We start from the raw sequence: 17,217 nt of genomic DNA, 5'->3' as shown, positions 1-17,217 counted from the left end.
GGAACTCACTTTGTAGACCAGGCTGGCCTCGAACTCAGAAATCCACCTACCTCTGCCTCCCGAGTGCTGGGATTAAAGGCGTGCGCCACCACGCCCGGCTCCACGTATCATTTTAATAATCAGTTTGGGGGTAAAATCCTATTAAACTCATTATTTTCAACAGTTAGGCTTCTTTTAGTCCATTTATACTCATTTAGTAGTATGATGTCTCTAAACAAATAAAACAACCACTGTGTTCCTTGAAGTCTGGTGGGTTTAGTAAGCTCTTTTGCTGTGTGCTTGTTAGAGCTGCTGTAAGACAAATCGCAGTGTACTGACCAACAGCAACGTGTTTGCTTTCTCAATGTCCACAGTCTGACAGACCAAGGGGCTCACAGTGTATCTCCAAGTCTTTCTCTGAGACCTCTCTCCTTGACCCATAGATGCCCCCCTTCTCATTGTCTTTCCTTGTGGGAGTCCCCCTGCCAGTGTTCTCTGTATTACCGTCCTTCTTCCTAATAAAAACATCTGTCCCGTGAAGCAGGAGCTAAGACAGGAACTTCATTTAACCTTAGTGACCCCAGTAATGACCTTCTCTAAATATAATCATATTCAAAATTTTGGAGTGTCAAGACCTCAGTGCATACATTTGGGGACAAACAATTCTTATTTTTAAAGATTTATTTATTTATTATTTATTTATATGAGTACACCACTGCTCTCTTCAGACACACCAGAAGAGGGCATTGGATCCCATTACAGATGGGTGTGAGCCACCAAGTGGTTGCAGGGAAATGAACTCAGGACCTCTGGAAGAGCAGTCAGTGCTCTTAACCACTGAGCCATCTCTCCAGCCCCGGGGACAAACAATTCTCCATACAGCAGTAGCAAATCTGTACATCCGATCCACTTCACCGTAACACGCGGAACTACGAGAGTACAGATGATTAATTGGTGTTCAAGGCACAGGAAACCTAGCTGAGCACCCAGCACTTGGGAAGTCATGACTACTGGAGGAGACTCTACAATGATGAACTTACTGAAGCTACACAACTCCTAACAACAATCTGTGAGCACTCGTCCTTATATCCACAGGTAAGTGTAGTCTTCACCCTTCATTGAGGAAAGGCCTCTTTGGAGCAGAGACCACTGCAGAAAAAAGCCACAGCCAGTGAAATGGCAGAACCGTGGCTTTCAGTCCTAATATGTCTATAACACCCCCCTGTGTTATAGACATATAAGTGCTCAGGAAACCCTGCGAAAAGGGGGTGGGGGTGGGAGAAGGGTGGGTGGGCAGAGAGATTGTAAGAGCCAGAGAAGCAGGGCATTTTCTGTGAGACAGGGTCTTCTGGTAGCATCAGAAGCTACACTCACCAACACATCAGAAGCTAAGTCTCACCAACAGGACCACCCAACAGGAGCTGAAGGGGCAGAGCAGCAATGAACAAGCAAAACAGCCTGGAGAGGCGTGGGGAGGGCGGGGACCCACAGGTCCTCAACCTCAAAGAGCTACTGGCAACTGAGTAAAGCTGGAGATGAGAGCGAGGAGGGCCTCTCCAGGGAAGAGCACAGAGATTGGTTATCCAGTGCCACGTGGTTAGCACTTAAAACATGCGCATAAATAACATTGTATGCGCTCAACAGGTCATACTTAGGAATCTATATGTGTACGCATGTGTGCGGGCAATAAAATTAGCAAAAAAGGGGGGCATGGTTTTGAGGGGGAATGAAGGGGAATGAGGAGGCAGGCGTATATGAGAGTGTTTGCGGGGAGGAAAGGGCAGGGGGAATGTTGTAATTAAATGAGAATTAAAAACCAACCTAAGAGAACCTCTTAGATGTGATCTAACCCACAGAGCTTTTCTACCCACTAGAACACAGGCCTCAACCCCAGACACTAAAAAGTCTTAGAAATTAATTTGAAATGGAAGAGGTCATAAGTAATTTTTAAATTTTTCAAAGGCTTCCAATAGGAGTCCGCAATGGAGAGCTATCGGTCTAGATTTCCAAAAAGTGATTAGAGAATTATCCCGAAGCTTCATTAAAATATAAATCCCAACAGTCTCTAGCCACTCCCATTCTTATTCTGAATTTCCAGGAGCATAACACAGCCCAGTTATGAAACTTGCAAATAGTTTCTAAAGTCTAGGAAACTATGACCTCATCCTTCTTATTTTATAGGTGACAATCCAGGAGCTTAGAGACCTTACTTCACTCAAGGTCTCACAGCAAGGAAATGGCATAGCCAAAATGGAATTCAATGTTTGATCTTCTGACACACGGGATGATTTTCTTTTCTCTCTTTTTTTTTTTTTTTTTTTTATGAGAATTCTGAGTGTTTATGGAAAACTATAGGAACTTTGAGATGATTTTATACTTATGGCCACTGTCAGTGTACCTTCCCTTTTATTAGGGTATCCTGACACGTGTAGAGGCCTAGAAGGGCAGAATTCTCCCAGCCATGTTTATACAAAGGATAAGTTCCAGGAACTCAGGGTGAGCTCAAGGGCCACAGGCAGCATCCAATCTGGTGGGTGCTTGTACATTCTGAACTGCGTTCTACTTGGTATTGCTAAGATCTTCTACTCTGCCACCTGAGACACTGCCCTGAGCCCTATATGGCAAGAGAATACAGTAATCCTTAGTGCAATAGCAGGTACGAAGTAGAGACGGGCTGCCTTGGCACCAGCTGCAGAAGCACAAAGACTTAGACCCACGCCCCCGTCAGAAAGTGGTAGCATGTATGAAGGTTATTGCTGACAGAGACAGGGTCATGGGTGGCTGGTGGGCTAGACCTGAGGACAAACTGATAGCTCAAGTGATTCTCAACGCTTCTGCCATTAGCTTTTCAAAAAATCTGGGCTCAAGAGAGTTCCTGGGAACTTTGTGCCAGATGCTGAAAGGGTACACATACAAAACAGCTGTGAAGCAATTTCTGAGAGCCCCCACGCGTAGGTGTCTTTAGAGTGAAATGGGAACCACTGCGCGGGTGCTGACACATAAATATTAAACAACTGCTTCTGTTTAATTTATAAGTGCTCTCAAGCTGGAGTCATGGCTCAGAGGTTAAAAGCACTCTCTGCTCTTCTAGAGGTCCTGAGTTCAATTCCCAGTAACCACATGGTGGCTTATAACCATCTATGATGAGATCTGGTGCCCTCTTCTGGCCTGCATGCATATGTGCAGGCAAAACATTGTATACATAAGTTTGTTTTTGTTTTTGTTTTTGTTTTGTTTGTTTCGTTTTGTTTTGTTTTGTTTTGTTTTTAAGTACTTTTACCAGGGGCTTTCTCACATCCTCACACTCTAAAAATACTTTTTAAGTATTTTCTTTTATTTTTGTAGTTGTTTTGCCTGCTTCTATATATGTGCAGTACTAATACATGCTTGGTACCCACAAAGGCAACAAAAGATACCCAGAAGAGGGAGTCAGATCCCCTGGAACTGGAGCTACAGATGGCTGTGGGCAGCCTTGCAGGTGCTGGGAATTAAACCCAGGCGCTCGGAAAGAACACCCTGTTCTCTTAACACCTGAGCCATCTCTTCAGTCCCATTCTCATAAGTTTTATTTACAGAATCACCTTGGTCTTTAGTGGAAAGGAAAGAGCCAACTGTGGCCATCTGAAATGCAGGTAGAACAGTGCTGAAGAATTAGACGTGTGTACTTACAACAATAGAAAGCAATGCGCATTCTGTCTCTGACAGAGCCATTTCCTACAGTGGCAGCTCTGGCATTTCTAGCAGCCGTAAGGCTGTTTTTAACCTCTTCTGCAATTTTAGCTAAGGGCAGATACAACTCGCTAAGGTTCCTGTCAACTGTTGAAAATTAAATGGCTCTGGCTCCCCTGAGAGCCCCATGGGGTCTCCGGTCTTGCCTGCAGTGACTTCGAAGTAATCTCTTCCTATAGGGCATCTACAAAGTCCTTTGGATTCTGGTTTTGTTCCTTTGTTCAAGTAGCTGCTAATGTCTATTACTGTTCAAAATGAAAATTCTTGGGTTGGTAAAATGGCTCAAGGAGTAAAGGTGCTTACAACGAAACCTGCTGCCTCGAGTTTTATCCTCAGTAACCACATGATGGAGGGAAAGAACTCTGACACACACAGCGCACACGTGCCCCCCACTATAAATGAATGGACATAATAATAATGAAGATGAGAATTATTAAGATTGCGAATCTCGTGGAGATAGCCTTTATTTTCAGTTGTCACTGTGTGGTGTCCATGGGACTGTGATGTCATAGCTGCGCCTTTACTTGATTTTCTAGTTGACTAGAAGATCCTGCATCCTTGAGGAGACTTCTACAACAAGGTAAGGTGACAGGCACTCAGAAACAATACACCATTGAGCTTTAGATTTCCCCTCCCTCCTAGTAGAGTGTCCGATGCCTGCCAGCTCAGCAACTTTGAGGATGAAGCAAGAGTTTTGAGTTCCCAGGCAGCCCGGGTTAGGCATGAAGATTCTGTATCAACACACCAGCCATAATGATAGTAATAAAACAAGAGGGTTCTTTTCAAATGTATGCGAAAGGAACCCTTCCCTTGATCTCTGGGAGAGAAGCTGGTGGATTTATGTAGATGCAGGAAATCCCACCCCTCTACATTTCAGTTGTTAAAATCAATGCATTTTTGAATATTTAAAGGATTTGAAAAGCTCAAAAGTGAGCTGATGGCAATCATATAACCTGGTGTGACTTGTTTTATCATGCTGTTCTTTCCTAGGTATGGGATTCCAGTTTTGAAAGTTACCTTTTCAGCTGAGCGTGGTGGTGCACGCCTTTAATCCCAGCACTTGGGAGGCAGAGAAAGATGAATTTCTGAGTTTGAGGCCAGCCTGGTCTCCAGGACAGCCAGGGGAATACAGAGAAACCCTGTCTCCAAAAAAAAGAAAAGAAAGAAAAACGTTACCTTTTCTTAATGTCTCTCCTGGTTTTAGGTTTAGGCATGTTTCGAGGCTTAATAAGCCAGAACCTCAAAAGCAAATACCTCTGATGTGGAAGCATTATCACCCTGGGTGGAGAGGTACCTCCACCCACCAATGCTTTCTTTTTTTATATAGATATTCCAAAATTAGAAATTATATGGTGGTGGGGGGAAGAAAAGCCATTTTTTAAAAAGTCTAATGTAAGTTGAACCTTTTATCTTGGCTATTAACAGCACTGGTGGGGAGTTTAGATGCTACCACTTTGCTTGAGGGAGAAGAAGGGAGGAGGAAGAACTTGATGTGAGAGCAATGGAAGATGGGGGGGGACGGGGGGTGGGTTGGAGATGGAATTCAGTTAGCAGATTAAACATCCCTGGAGATCAGCTTTCACACACTCGGTATTTATCCCGCCTGGTCTCCTTTCTAAAGCCAGTAGTTAACTTGCACTCTCCTTGAGAGCACTGAGTGGAAACATTAATTGCCCTCCCAGAATGGAATGCTACCTTTAATCTTCCTGGGCCGGCTCTGGAGTCACACTGCCCTTATGTTCTTTCTGCGACCCACTTTGAAGCCAGGAGGAAAAGCTAACTAAGACTTTTCCCTCTGTGACTTCCCTGGATTTCCAGGCTGGGTGTCGCTGTTTGACCACATTTTGTCTTTCTTAAAGCTCCAGGGGGGAAATCTTGCCAGAGAGGAAATCAGATCTTAATTTACTTTATTTGAGAGAAAAGAAGTCATCAAGTATTTATGCAAAATAGTAATAATTTAAAACTTCACTGGGGGGGGACAGAAAAGATTACTTGAGTTGCACAAGCAATTTCCAATTTTGTAATACTGGCACAGCTGCCCAGAGATGACCTCAGAGAAAAGGTGTAGCTCTGGGGCAATAGCCCAGATTTCAACCCTGGAAACAATCCACACTGAGCAACCCACCATCCCCCGCCAAGGACAGAAGTGATGTGTGCATTCCTCTTCTGAAACCTGGGAAATGGGCACAGGGATGGCATTTAGAGCTGGTGGCTGAGCATTTTGGGGAGAAGTGGAGAAATAAAGAACTGACAGTTACTTTAAGTTAATTATTATTATTATTTACAAACTTTGTATGCCTATGTCTCTTATTTAAAAAAAAAACCCAAAACCAAAAAAAAACTTAACTATCTCAATTAAGTATCTGTTCCCCCAAAGAACACACAGAAAAGGGAGCTATGATAGGTGTTTTCAACTCTCCATTTTTAAAGGTAATTATGATAAATACAGAGTCCTGTAGCTCACAGTACACCTTTAAATACTGAAAAGCTGAAGCCAAAGCCAGGGGTTCCTTTGCATGATATTAACAGACACATCAGCTCAGGAGGCCTCATGATGGGAGTGTGTATGGGGGTACACACTGGTTCAAATACTGATCACAGCAGGCCTTCCCAAGTAAGGTGCTCTGTGTCATACAGCAACCAGGAAGAGAAACAATCTACTTTTCTAGGTTCTGATCACTCTGTCTGTGATAGGATAAAGTACAGTTTGGATTCTTTTTATGATCCTTTCTATCTTTATAATCATGGTGGCTTATCATTTATAAGACCTGACTTTAGTCTCCTTGTAGCTAAGGCAGCTAAAACTATATGCAAATGAACGAACCCGAACTTGGCTTGATTTGTCACACATTCCCTCCCCAACCCCAGTGGCTCTCTCCTAAGCTTCAGTTACATTTGTAAGAGAAGTCTTACAAATGGTTACATGTGTACCTCCAAAGTCAACTAGTGATCTCTTTCACCTATGGTTAAAAATAAGCCAAGGCCATTAGGGAAAGTTAAAAGGCCACGAAAGACTCCTCATAGAGGTATGCGGGTATTGTAATCAGCTCAGGACAATAAATAAGGAGAGAATAAAAATCTATCCTGGAGGGGCTGGAGAGATTGCTCAGCAGTTAAGAGCACTGACTGTTCTTCCAGAGGTCCTGAGTTCAATTCCCAGCAACCACATGGTGGCTCACACCCATCTATAATGGAATTTGATGCCCTCTTCTGGTGTGTCTGAGACAGCTACAGTGTATTCATCATTTATAGGTCAGTTTACAGACGGTATTACTCACATTCTAGAAAGGAAACATAAACAGCTAGGCCACAAGCTTTGGAGCATATCTACTGACTTATGACCACTATTATTTATATTCTACCCAACTAAATACCCACCTCTCTGTTCCAGATTGACAGCCACACTAACTATGCTGAGCCATGAGGGAATGGGCTCCTTAGTTTTCATTCACTTGGGTAGGTTGTGAGGATTAAACTAAGCCAATATAGGAAGAGTATGTAAAATACTTCCTACCTGTTATGTGCTCAAACATGTATTAAAATGTCTATGCAGTTTGTATACATACTAAATGCACATGTTTATATATATAGATGGGCATGTGTGCAAACCTACATTCCTGTATACATACAACTTGGAAGAGGAAGTGTGTGTGTAATGTGTGTGTTTTGGACAGCCCATCTCTTCCAAGCCCAGGAATTTGCAGTGTAATCTTCATATGGAACTACTAATGCCAGTTGCCTGAAGGGCAGAGCTTCCAAGGAGATTTTCCTTATAAAACTGGGAAGGAAAATCTCTACAGAAGCTTAGGAGACCAAGAGACAGAAAGGTCATCAGAGTAAGGGGATGAGAACCTGAGAGAGAGAGAGAGAGAGAGAGAGAGAGAGAGAGAGAGAGAGAGAGAGAGAGAGAGAGAGAGAGAGAGAGAGAGAGAGAGAGATCAGGAGAAACTATAGAATTAGCTCTATTAATTCTAGAACCTGAGCTTGAGCCACCCAGGAAGAAAGAAGGGAAATCTACCCTCCCCACACCCCTACCGCGGGTGCTGGCCTTCCCGCTGGGGCTGGGTTTAGGGCTCTGCCAGATCCGTGGGGCCCGCTGCTCCAGCCTTGAAACTTACAGCACACCTTAGGCTGGCGGGAGAACCGTTCTCCATCTGAGAAACAGAACGGGAGGAAGAACTGGACCTCCCCTCCCCCAGCCCGCCCCCAGGTGAGGTTGCTCTGGGCCTTCAGTTCTCAAATTCGACCAGGAGGCGGAGGAAAGGGCACTTCGTCCCTTTCTGGACTTTTCTGGTCCTTGTTTGTTCAACAATTTCCCATTAGAGGTAACGTTCACTGGCAAAACGCCTAAATGACTGAAGCTATCAGGGATAAGTTTAACAGGGAACAGGAAACCACAGTTCAGAGATCCTACGCAGGACCCATCCTCAATTTGGATAGCAGAGCACAGCCTGTGTTTGCAACTAGTTCCTGCCCTACTGAGACTGCCACACTCCAGGCTCGGGAGTACACGGGATGCCAGCTCAAGGCTGCTAGGACTTGGTAACTTTCCCAGATAAGATTTCGTTTCGGACTTAACTCTCCAGTGCTGTACATTCCAGCGGATACACGTGCGTCCCTTCATGCCCCTTCCCTGTTCTGCAGGCCCGTGGGTGCACGCTGCACCCCATAAAGACACCCTGTAACATATGGGCTCCTCCATGCACAAATGTTTGGAGAAGGAGACCCCAGATGCCAGATCACTTCCCGGGCATGATTCCAGCGACTGGGATAAAACAAATGCTGGGACGCAACTGGCTGACTTTGTGACCTGCTTTTCCGGCAGGACACTCAAAGCTCAGGCCACCTGCGTGGCCTGGAAGCTTGGGACACCTGGCATGAAATTTGTGGAGCCAGCTTGCCGCGGAGCCCCGTGACCTGGTTTCCTCCGCAGCTGCGTGCAGGCATTAACACCGCTTCAGCCAATGACCTCAGCAAGGGGAGATTTGGAATTCTAGAAGCTCTCTTCTGGGCAAGGATCGCTGTGCATCTGACAGTGCCCCTTAAAGGAAAACATTACCGAGTTTGCCTTGGCTAATGGTAAAACTAGTTTTGGGCATCCTTCCCCTACTACTCCCGCCAAAAGGGTCTGTGCACAGAAAGATCCACATAGCCAACCCCGGAACTAACGTATTTGCCTACCTGGATCGCCTAGGAGATAACTCATCCATTGGGAGGCCTTCTGCTTGAAGGCAAGTGTAAGATAATAGCCAAACCAAAGAGAATAGTGAAGGAACTAGCTTTTTTTTTTGCGCGTGCCCTTCGGAAACCCCTTTCCAGGTGCAGTATTCGCTGAACTTTTCCCAGACAATTCATTTCTGTCTGAATCCCCACTGATAATGAAGCTGTTTAAGTGAAAGTTGAAGTTGCAGAAGGATCGGATAGAATAGGAAAGCAAATTCAAGTATTTTTTTTTTCCTTAAAGGTAATTCCCAAGATGGCCTGTGCTTGCTCATTTTTAATAGATTTCTGTCCCAGTAACACAGCAGCATCCCAAGCATACAGAGTTTGATCAGTCGGACACTGTGATGTAAGCAACACCAAAGGACTATTTTCTCTTCACACCTAAGTCGCATCCCATGTTCCTGCTGCTCAGTTTCCCTCACAGCTCATCTTGGCCTTGTTTGAGAAATCTCTCGTTAGGTCCAATTATTTGTTTCACTGGGGAAAAAAAAAGAAAAAAGAAAAAAAAACAAACAAAAACTCTCTTCTGTGCTAGACATAATTTGAAGACACTGGAATGTGCTTCACTAGTTTTATAGAAGACATAAACAATCCACAGGTACACCAAATGAGGTGACCAATGACAACACCAGCTAACATTAGCAGAGGCAAAACCGGTACATTTTGGACCATCCTTTCTTTACTTACACTTGGAGCACGTTGAGTGTAAAGTCATCAGACTATGTGGGGAAACTGAAAGCAGGCCTCAAAGGATTATAGTGCCAAAATAGCATGCGAATGACTCCAAGGTAGACAAACAGCTTTTCCACCAAACGTGGCCATATTCCCTGAATAAATTTATCACCCCTACAACAGGGTCCCTACTCTAAATGCAACTTGCTCTCTGGTGGCCTTAAAACAACGAAGGCTTCAAAACCCTTTAGGGAAAGTTTTTGAAAAGCCTTGAGATGAAGACATGTGTGAAGTTCCCACTAGAGATCTCTCCACAAGCATCCTTCACACGGAAATCAACAAAAAGGGAGGTGGAGGTTAGAGTTCAATGGGGGGGGGGGGGGGGGGAGAGAGAGGTGTGTGTGTGTGTGTGTTGGTGGGGGTGAGGTTGCTGCCTCATTGGTCATTTGGTCTTTAATGTAGAGTCTTCAGTGTACACCAGACACAAACATGATGTTCTGTAAGAACTGAAGTCAGAAGCCAAGATGACAGCGACTTTTCATAAAGAACCAGTTGGTTCCTCCTCAGTATCTTTGTCTCAGGATCACTCCCAGATAGACATGTGTGGACACTGAGGCCTTTGATATACCATCAGCAAACCTCGGTCTTTCCAATTGTATTACTTGATAGATTCTCTATGTGTCCTTAATGGACGATAGAAAGCTTAAAGTTCTAGAATGTAGGACATCCCTCGGAGAAGCATCACTACTAGATCCTAAAGTGGGCTTTTTAAAAAAAAATGCAGATTGGTCACTTATGTGGAGAGTAATTCTTTTCCTTCTGGAAGAGACATCTACAAAGTCCTGACAGGGAACCTGTATGGCGATCACTGCACCTAGGTGATTTGTCCTTGATCCTTAAACCCAACACCTTTCAGATAGAGAGTCTCCAAGTGACAATCAACACCCTTAGGCTCAAAACTGGCTTGTAGTTAATACCTGCAGAGGAAGCTGTGGTCTCTTTGCTTCTTTTCAAGGAGTCAATGAAAATGCATCAACTATCCAAAGTATTATACTGACCTAAAAATACTTTTTTTTTAAACTTTCCAAATATTTGCTTTGAGGAAAATAGTTATTTATTGTCAAAGCATCCAACATACCTGGATAAACTATAACGTTTAATAAATCTTTTAGGGATAAAAGAAACACATAACTATTCAGACTCCATGTCACTGGCACAAAATTACACTTTGTATTAAAAGGGAATACATATTTACATTGTTGATGACATTCTTCACTGAAGTCCATAATCATTTCATGATACATGCACTTCCCCCTGGAAACTTAAACCGAATGGTGCCCCCCTTTTTATCCATTTTGTTTATTTTTGTAAGAACACAGCTGTCATCAGGAAATGCAGAACGCATCTCCTCTTACGAATCTCCTCTTCCTCCATTACTTTATATCTAAAATAAACTTTGTCCTTACATATAATTATTACATCTAAACCATAAGTGCTTAATAATTTAAGTAGAAACGTATGACAAATGCATCAATATGTTGCAATATATGACATTTTTTAAAAAATGTACTTTTGTTTTTGGGAAAGTGAAAATTCGTGCATTCAAAAGAAAACCCCGCTCAAACAACCCACCCAATCCAAAATCCACCATCCTGTGCATCGTGTGCGTGCGTCTGTGTGTGTGTGTGTGTGTGTGAAATTAAACATTTGGATGATGAGGCTCCTGGCGAGGGAAGGGACCTGTGTGTGCACGTGTTTGGTTGCAGTGTTTGGGGGCGTAAGGTAGTGGTGGATGTCGTCCTCGCGTGTCTGCTCCTGCAGGTGGCTTGACTGTGCGTGCACACGCGTGGAAAGTCGGAGTCTTTTACGCAACAATTAATTATGCGAGGTCATGTGCCGGGACAGGTGGTGACGCTCCCTGAAGGACTCGTTGCAAATGGGGCACTTGAGTTTCTCCTCCCGCCGCCGTTTCACCAGGGGCTCCATGGCATACTCCTTTTTGTGGTGAGACCGCATGTGGTACACCAGGTCGGAGGTCATGCGGAAGGAGGCGTTGCACTTGGCGCACCAGTTCTGCGCGGGCAGACACAGCGAAGTGAAGGAGGGCGGCAGCAGGGTGAGCGCGGAGGGCAGTTGCAGCTGCAAGGGCCCTGCAGCGGCCGCCGCCGCCGCTGCCGCCGCAGCCGAGCTCTTGGGCCAGAAGGCGGTGGCGTAGAGGAAGGGGCTCTGCTTGGGCAAGCCACCGCCGCCGCCGCTCGCCAGGGGCCCGCAGGCTCCGTTCAGGTCCGCTGCCCCCTGCAGCTTCACAGCCAGCGGATCGGCGGCGGCCGGGTAGAGTCTGGTGGGACCCACGCCGTCTCCCGGGTGACACGGCTCGAGAGCGCCCAGCTTCTGGCCGAGGACCAAAGGGGACAGCTGCGAGAAGGAGCGCGCGGGCTGCGAGAAGGCGCTCTTCCGCTCGTCCGCTGCGGCCGTTTGGCCGCTCCCCGAGCCCCCCGCAGTCCCCGCGGTCCCCGCGCCGCCACCGCCGCCCAGCTGCGACACCGAGGTGAAGGCGCTGCCGCGCGCGGGACTCCCGCCCTCCAGCCGTCCGGGAAGAGCGCCTCCGGGACGCGGGGCCAGCAGCTTCTCGGGGGCCCCTGGCGACCCCGCCGCGGGGGTGGACGAGCCGTTGCTGCCGCCGCCGGCGACACCGCCTCCCGCATCGGGGTCCTCGGCCGCGCCCCCTGCGCCGTCTGTCGCCGCCGCCTCCTCCTGCAAGCCCACCGCGCGGCCCGCCTTCTTCACCTCCACGAAGGCGCTGCGCTTCGCCTCGCCGGTCTCCGGGCTGGGCGGCGCGAAGAGCCGGCCGTTCTCCTCCAGGCCGAAGTAGCTGCCGGCGGCGCGGTACTGCTGCGGCGTGCACACCAACTCCTCCTTGGAGGTCGCCAGCGGCCTCTCGGAGAAGCGCGCACGGCCGCCGGCCAGCCCGGCGCCGCCGCCCTCCGCAGCCGTCTCCTCCGGGAACCGCCTCTTGCCTTTGCAGCCGCCGGTGGCGACGCCGTCGGGACTCAGCTCCGCCTCCTGGTGGCCGCTGCCGCCACTGCCGACGCCCGGGGCCGCTACGCAACTGCTGCTTCCCCGGGAGTTTTCCAGTTCCCGAGCCAGGTTGTGGAAGTCCGTGGACGGCTTGGCGCTGCCGGCACCCGCGGAGCCCGGCGGGTTGCTCGCCTCCGGGGATGACGCGGGGTAGTGGTGTATGGGGCCGGCTTTGCAGAACTTCGGGCCCGGGATCAACGGCGCCTCCTGTTGCTGCTGCTGTTGCTGCTGCTGTTGCTCTTTACCACTACCGCCACCGCCGTGGTCCTTAGTGCCCAAGCCGCCCCCTTGCTCGTCTTGGGGATTCGCATCAGTGCTGTGAAGTCTCTTGGGGCAGCGGAATCGCAGATGTGCCACATAGGGGAACTCAAACTGGAAACGTTGGCTGCATTCCAGGCATGTGTAAGCAGATGACCCTGCTTAGTGAGCACACACACACACCACATGGTTAGTTAGCATCGCCCCTAGGCCACTTAGCCATCCTCCCCATAACAAATCCACTTTATCTTTCCAGGCTGAGTGCCCCCAAAAATGAATACACTATCCTATTTGGTGCAACTTTCTTTCTTGATTTGTGCATTTACTAAGTCAAACGCTCCCCAACTTTTCCTTCCCCTTCTGTCCTAGTTCCATTCGGGACAACACCTCAGAAGCTTCGTCCACCCTATGATGTGCCCAAGATAAGCAAGGTGAGCCCAGGCACCCGAGTTAGTCCCTGTTGGTCCTTGCACTTCTCCCCAGCTAGCGAAGGACCCACACGCAGTTTGCGAGCCAACCTACCGTTCATTTTGTGAGCTCTAGAAGGGCAGAGCAAGAGCAACTCAGTCAGTTCTTTCCCGTACCAAACTAGTAACTCTTCATCTTTGGCAATCCTGCGGAGAGAGCGGTAGAACAGCTGTCCGTTTTTTATATAAGCTTCGAGATTCTGTTCTTCCTTATCTCGGGCTGATTGGACCAGCCGCAGCCACATGAGACCTTCTGAGGAACCATTTGCCGCCGAAGTGTCTACCTACAGTATTTAAGAAAGACAAGAAGGGAGGGATCCACGTGAAAGACGGAAACCAGAGAAACCAGAGATATTTCATCTGTTTGTTCTTCCCAAACAATTATCTGAAACCAAGTTTGCAAAAGTTGACCCAAGTCGGACTGCATCCCTGCATTTGTGGTCAATGGGCACAGTGGCCATCCTTTGCAACACTGAGTCAGTCTTACAGAGTAGCCTCTTTACAGTCTCCTTTTCCGTTACCTCACATGACAAAAGGAGAGGACATTTCCCGTGTTTCAGAAGTAAAAGGCAAGTTCGGGTCTTAGTAATTATCCTATGGCACTCACGCCCATCTTCCTAACTGACACGAAGGACAAACAGCTTTACTTCATGAAGAAAGACTAGGAACTCTGGGGTGGGGAAACTGGGAGTAACATTTGGCATGTAAATAAATAAAATAATTAATAAAAGAAGAACGACTAGGAAGAAAGAGGCCTGTTACAAACACAAACGTGGATTATAGATGCTTTGCTGCCAAAACAATTAACATTCTTATTTAAATACAAACTCTGAACACTAGCTAATGTTAACTAAAGAAAGCAATAATCAGGCGACGGGGAGACCTCCCAGGTTACAAAATAAATATACTCAATACTTGCAAAAGTTCTCTCAAGGACTACTTAATATGTAAATAACCCCAGTACTAACAAGGTCTCCTTAGCAATTTAGGAAGCCCTAATCCAGGGAACCCAGAACTAGAGCACCGATTCAGGCAACCTTGGCATTGTCTTTTTCCTTTTCTCAGTAAAATCACTTGATGATTTGAATCTAGTTTTTCTTTTCTAATTTTTGTTGTGTTCGCTCTGCTCTGACTGCTCAGATGATTACATTGTCCTTAGGACAGCTCCTTGCTCACTCCCAACAGGAAATTACCCTCAGACACCTCCGTCACACTTGCTGAGACTCACCCGGAAGATGTAAGGTACTGTTCTCTTGTCCGTGGACTTGAGGGCTACGAAGGCTATGCTGTCATACAGGGAAGTATGGCTCAGAACACAGGGACCGAATATGGCGTTCTCTGGGATGTCGCAGGTTGTATATACACTGGTAAAAATGTCTGTCAGACACTGTTGGACAGCCTTGGCATCTCCATCCCAGATGCCTCTCTGGATGCCTGAATCCTCCATCACTGGAGACAGATACCCAGGACGAGAAGAGAGTTGTTATTGCATTTTCTGCTACGAACCTCGAACCTCGGCAGAGCATTTCCGCTACCAGACATATTTTCTTTGCACTTGCCGGCTTTTTTTTTTTTTTTTTTACATAGTTCCTACTTTAAAAATCAAGCAGATCAATCTGGCATGTTTTAAAGATGCCAACTTCGAAGTATTATTCCTTCCTTTTAAATACTGGAACAGGAAGCATGAGAGCACACTTCCTGCTTGAGAAAAAGAAAATAGAGAGCCTGTGAAGACTGGAGCAGGCTGTGTCTGTTACCTCGGGATTTATAGAGTGGGGCATTGGGGTGAAGGTAGGGCTTTTGTAGGTTTGTTTGCTTTTGTTTGTTTTAAAACCAACATATGCAGAATTTCTGACTGCATAACTCCCCCCCCCCCAAAAAAAACCCCACACTTTTAATCTTTGGGAGACAGTCCTGTCCTATGTACTGAACCCAGTGTCTCCCAGTGTGATTTCTTCTTTTCTTCTAACAAGGGGAGCAGCCTTAGCTAGCAGGCAGGGACCACGGAGCATGGCGAATGGATTTCAAGTGGAGTGTCAGGGCCACTAATTCTATGTCAGCTAACCTTTCTTTGCAGCCTACAAGAAGGGACTCATGTCTGCTCATTACCATAATCCAGCACTGTCCCTCTGAGGCTTTAATTAAAAGCAGCAAGCAGAGGTAATTATTTTTTCTCGACATGCTTATTTATGGATGAGGTTGAATCCCAGTTACCTTGTTATACAAGAGGGTGGATTGAGTTGCCTGTGGCCCATGAAGCGAGCAGGTATAGGGCAGGCTTGAAGTGTCCCCTGTCTGAAATTCTGTGTGTAATGACTGGTGAATTCTCACTTCCCTTGATACCACCCTGTTTGGGCTAGAAGGGGTCAGCCCTGCTTGAATGGTCCTCAGTGGGCCCTCCAGCTGTTTAATCCTCAGCAATTTAGAAGTAATGCCCCAGTGGCGGGCTCTCTATTAAGCTGTCTTACAGGGATCGTTTCCTTCCTCAGCCACTGGACACCCCCTGTAATACTTAGCACTTAAAGAAAGCAATCATTTAAGATATTTAAACTAGGTCTTAGTTAGTCATGTCATTTTTCTTGGGGAAATTTAACAATTCCTCTAAGTGGTTTTTTCCCTAGCAATTTCCCCAGTGACAGTGATTGTCTTGTCTCTGTATTTATATACCTTAAGTGGCAGCGGAGAGAACCGATCTGACTCTTCTTGTTCAGCTAGCTTCTCATTAAAGAAAAATATAGGCGATGTGTATTTTGTTTAAATCAACATCCACTAGCCAAGTGTCATACAAATGTAAGAAAATGCAATGCCTGTAACTTCTGCTAGCCTCTTTCCTATTCGTTCTCCCATATGCCCCAAAATGGCAAGGATATTTTCCAGACAGTGGGAATAAGAAAAATAGCCACAACATAGAAAGTTTATGATACTACTTTCTGTTTCTGCACTCGTCCTGTCCCCTTCTGATTTCCAATTGCAAATCAAATACGTTGCAGAATACAGATTTTCTCAGCTCCCTTTCAGTATAAACCCTCTTTCTCTTTTCAGTTGCCTACATTTCAACGGTTTGTACCTTGATTTCTGCCTCGCGTTTGAAAGTATTCTTCACAGAAGCTTTTTATTGTGACAGGAGATCGCCCTCCACTTTGGCAACAGCAGGGACTCAGTCATTAAAATGCAGTTCTATCTAACAATACAGCGAAAAGGTCCCACAGCCGGGCTAATAGCGGTCCATGCTGCCTCGGTGGCCGCCTTTACGCAAATCAGCCACAATAGCGATAGGCAGGACCCCGGGCTTTAGTATCTAGCCTTTCACAGTCCTACGCCCATTCCTAGGCCCGGGTTCTCTTCCTCCGCAGATCCTCCTGGGAACCCAGAGCCAGCTGGGCTCGCTGAAAGCCGGTCGCTACTGCCGGCTGCTCTCCCTCCACTCCGGGCTGGCATTGTCTGGCAACCGCGAGCTCCCCAGTCCCTAGCTTCTCCAGAAAAGTGCTCCCACCCGCTCCTCCCTTTGTATAATCTTATTGGCAGTGGAGATAACATTCAGCGTCCTTTCCCTCCTATCTTCTAGATAACGAGGAAAAGGGGGGCAATTTTTTCACTCCTTGTACTGAACCTGTCCTCTTCCCATCCCCCTCCCACGTCAAAGCAAATAGACTTACCAGAAATAAGGTCAGGACCGAGTCGCCCAAATAAGGCCACCTGGAACCGACGGGGTGCAAGCCAGTGTTCCTTTCTGCCTATTACATTAGTGTATCTCCATATCAAGAGGTGTCGGTGTCAGTCTTATGGGTTCTGTCCAAAGAGAGAAGAGAGA

General features: G+C 46.7%; 1 protein-coding gene across 3 annotated transcripts in view; it reads right to left on the bottom strand.

Annotated features, from left to right (window-relative positions):
- Nucleotides 1-10,746: 10,746 nt before the first annotated feature.
- The window catches only part of Prdm8 (PR/SET domain 8), a 19,818-nt gene continuing 13,347 nt past the window's right edge, over nucleotides 10,747-17,217 (bottom strand). Inside the window, exons 2-5 of one of the 3 annotated variants that reach the window (XM_029476978.1) lie at nucleotides 17,063-17,195; nucleotides 14,635-14,855; nucleotides 13,462-13,690; nucleotides 10,747-13,100 (exon numbers count right to left, since the gene is read on the bottom strand). In XM_029476978.1, coding sequence (XP_029332838.1) covers nucleotides 11,479-13,100; nucleotides 13,462-13,690; nucleotides 14,635-14,853 — 2,070 coding nt within the window. In that variant the 5' untranslated portion in view covers nucleotides 14,854-14,855; nucleotides 17,063-17,195 and the 3' untranslated portion in view covers nucleotides 10,747-11,478. Of the gene's footprint in view, nucleotides 13,101-13,461; nucleotides 13,691-14,634; nucleotides 14,963-17,062; nucleotides 17,196-17,217 lie in introns of those variants that run through there. The other 2 variants (XM_021163180.2, XM_029476979.1) reach the window with 2 other exon arrangements.

The sequence above is a fragment of the Mus caroli genome, chromosome 5 (genome assembly GCF_900094665.2).
Source record: "Mus caroli chromosome 5, CAROLI_EIJ_v1.1, whole genome shotgun sequence".
Taxonomy (NCBI): Eukaryota; Metazoa; Chordata; class Mammalia; order Rodentia; family Muridae; genus Mus; species Mus caroli.
The sequence above is the reverse complement of the archived record's forward strand: the minus strand, read 5'-3'. Positions and strand labels throughout refer to the sequence as shown.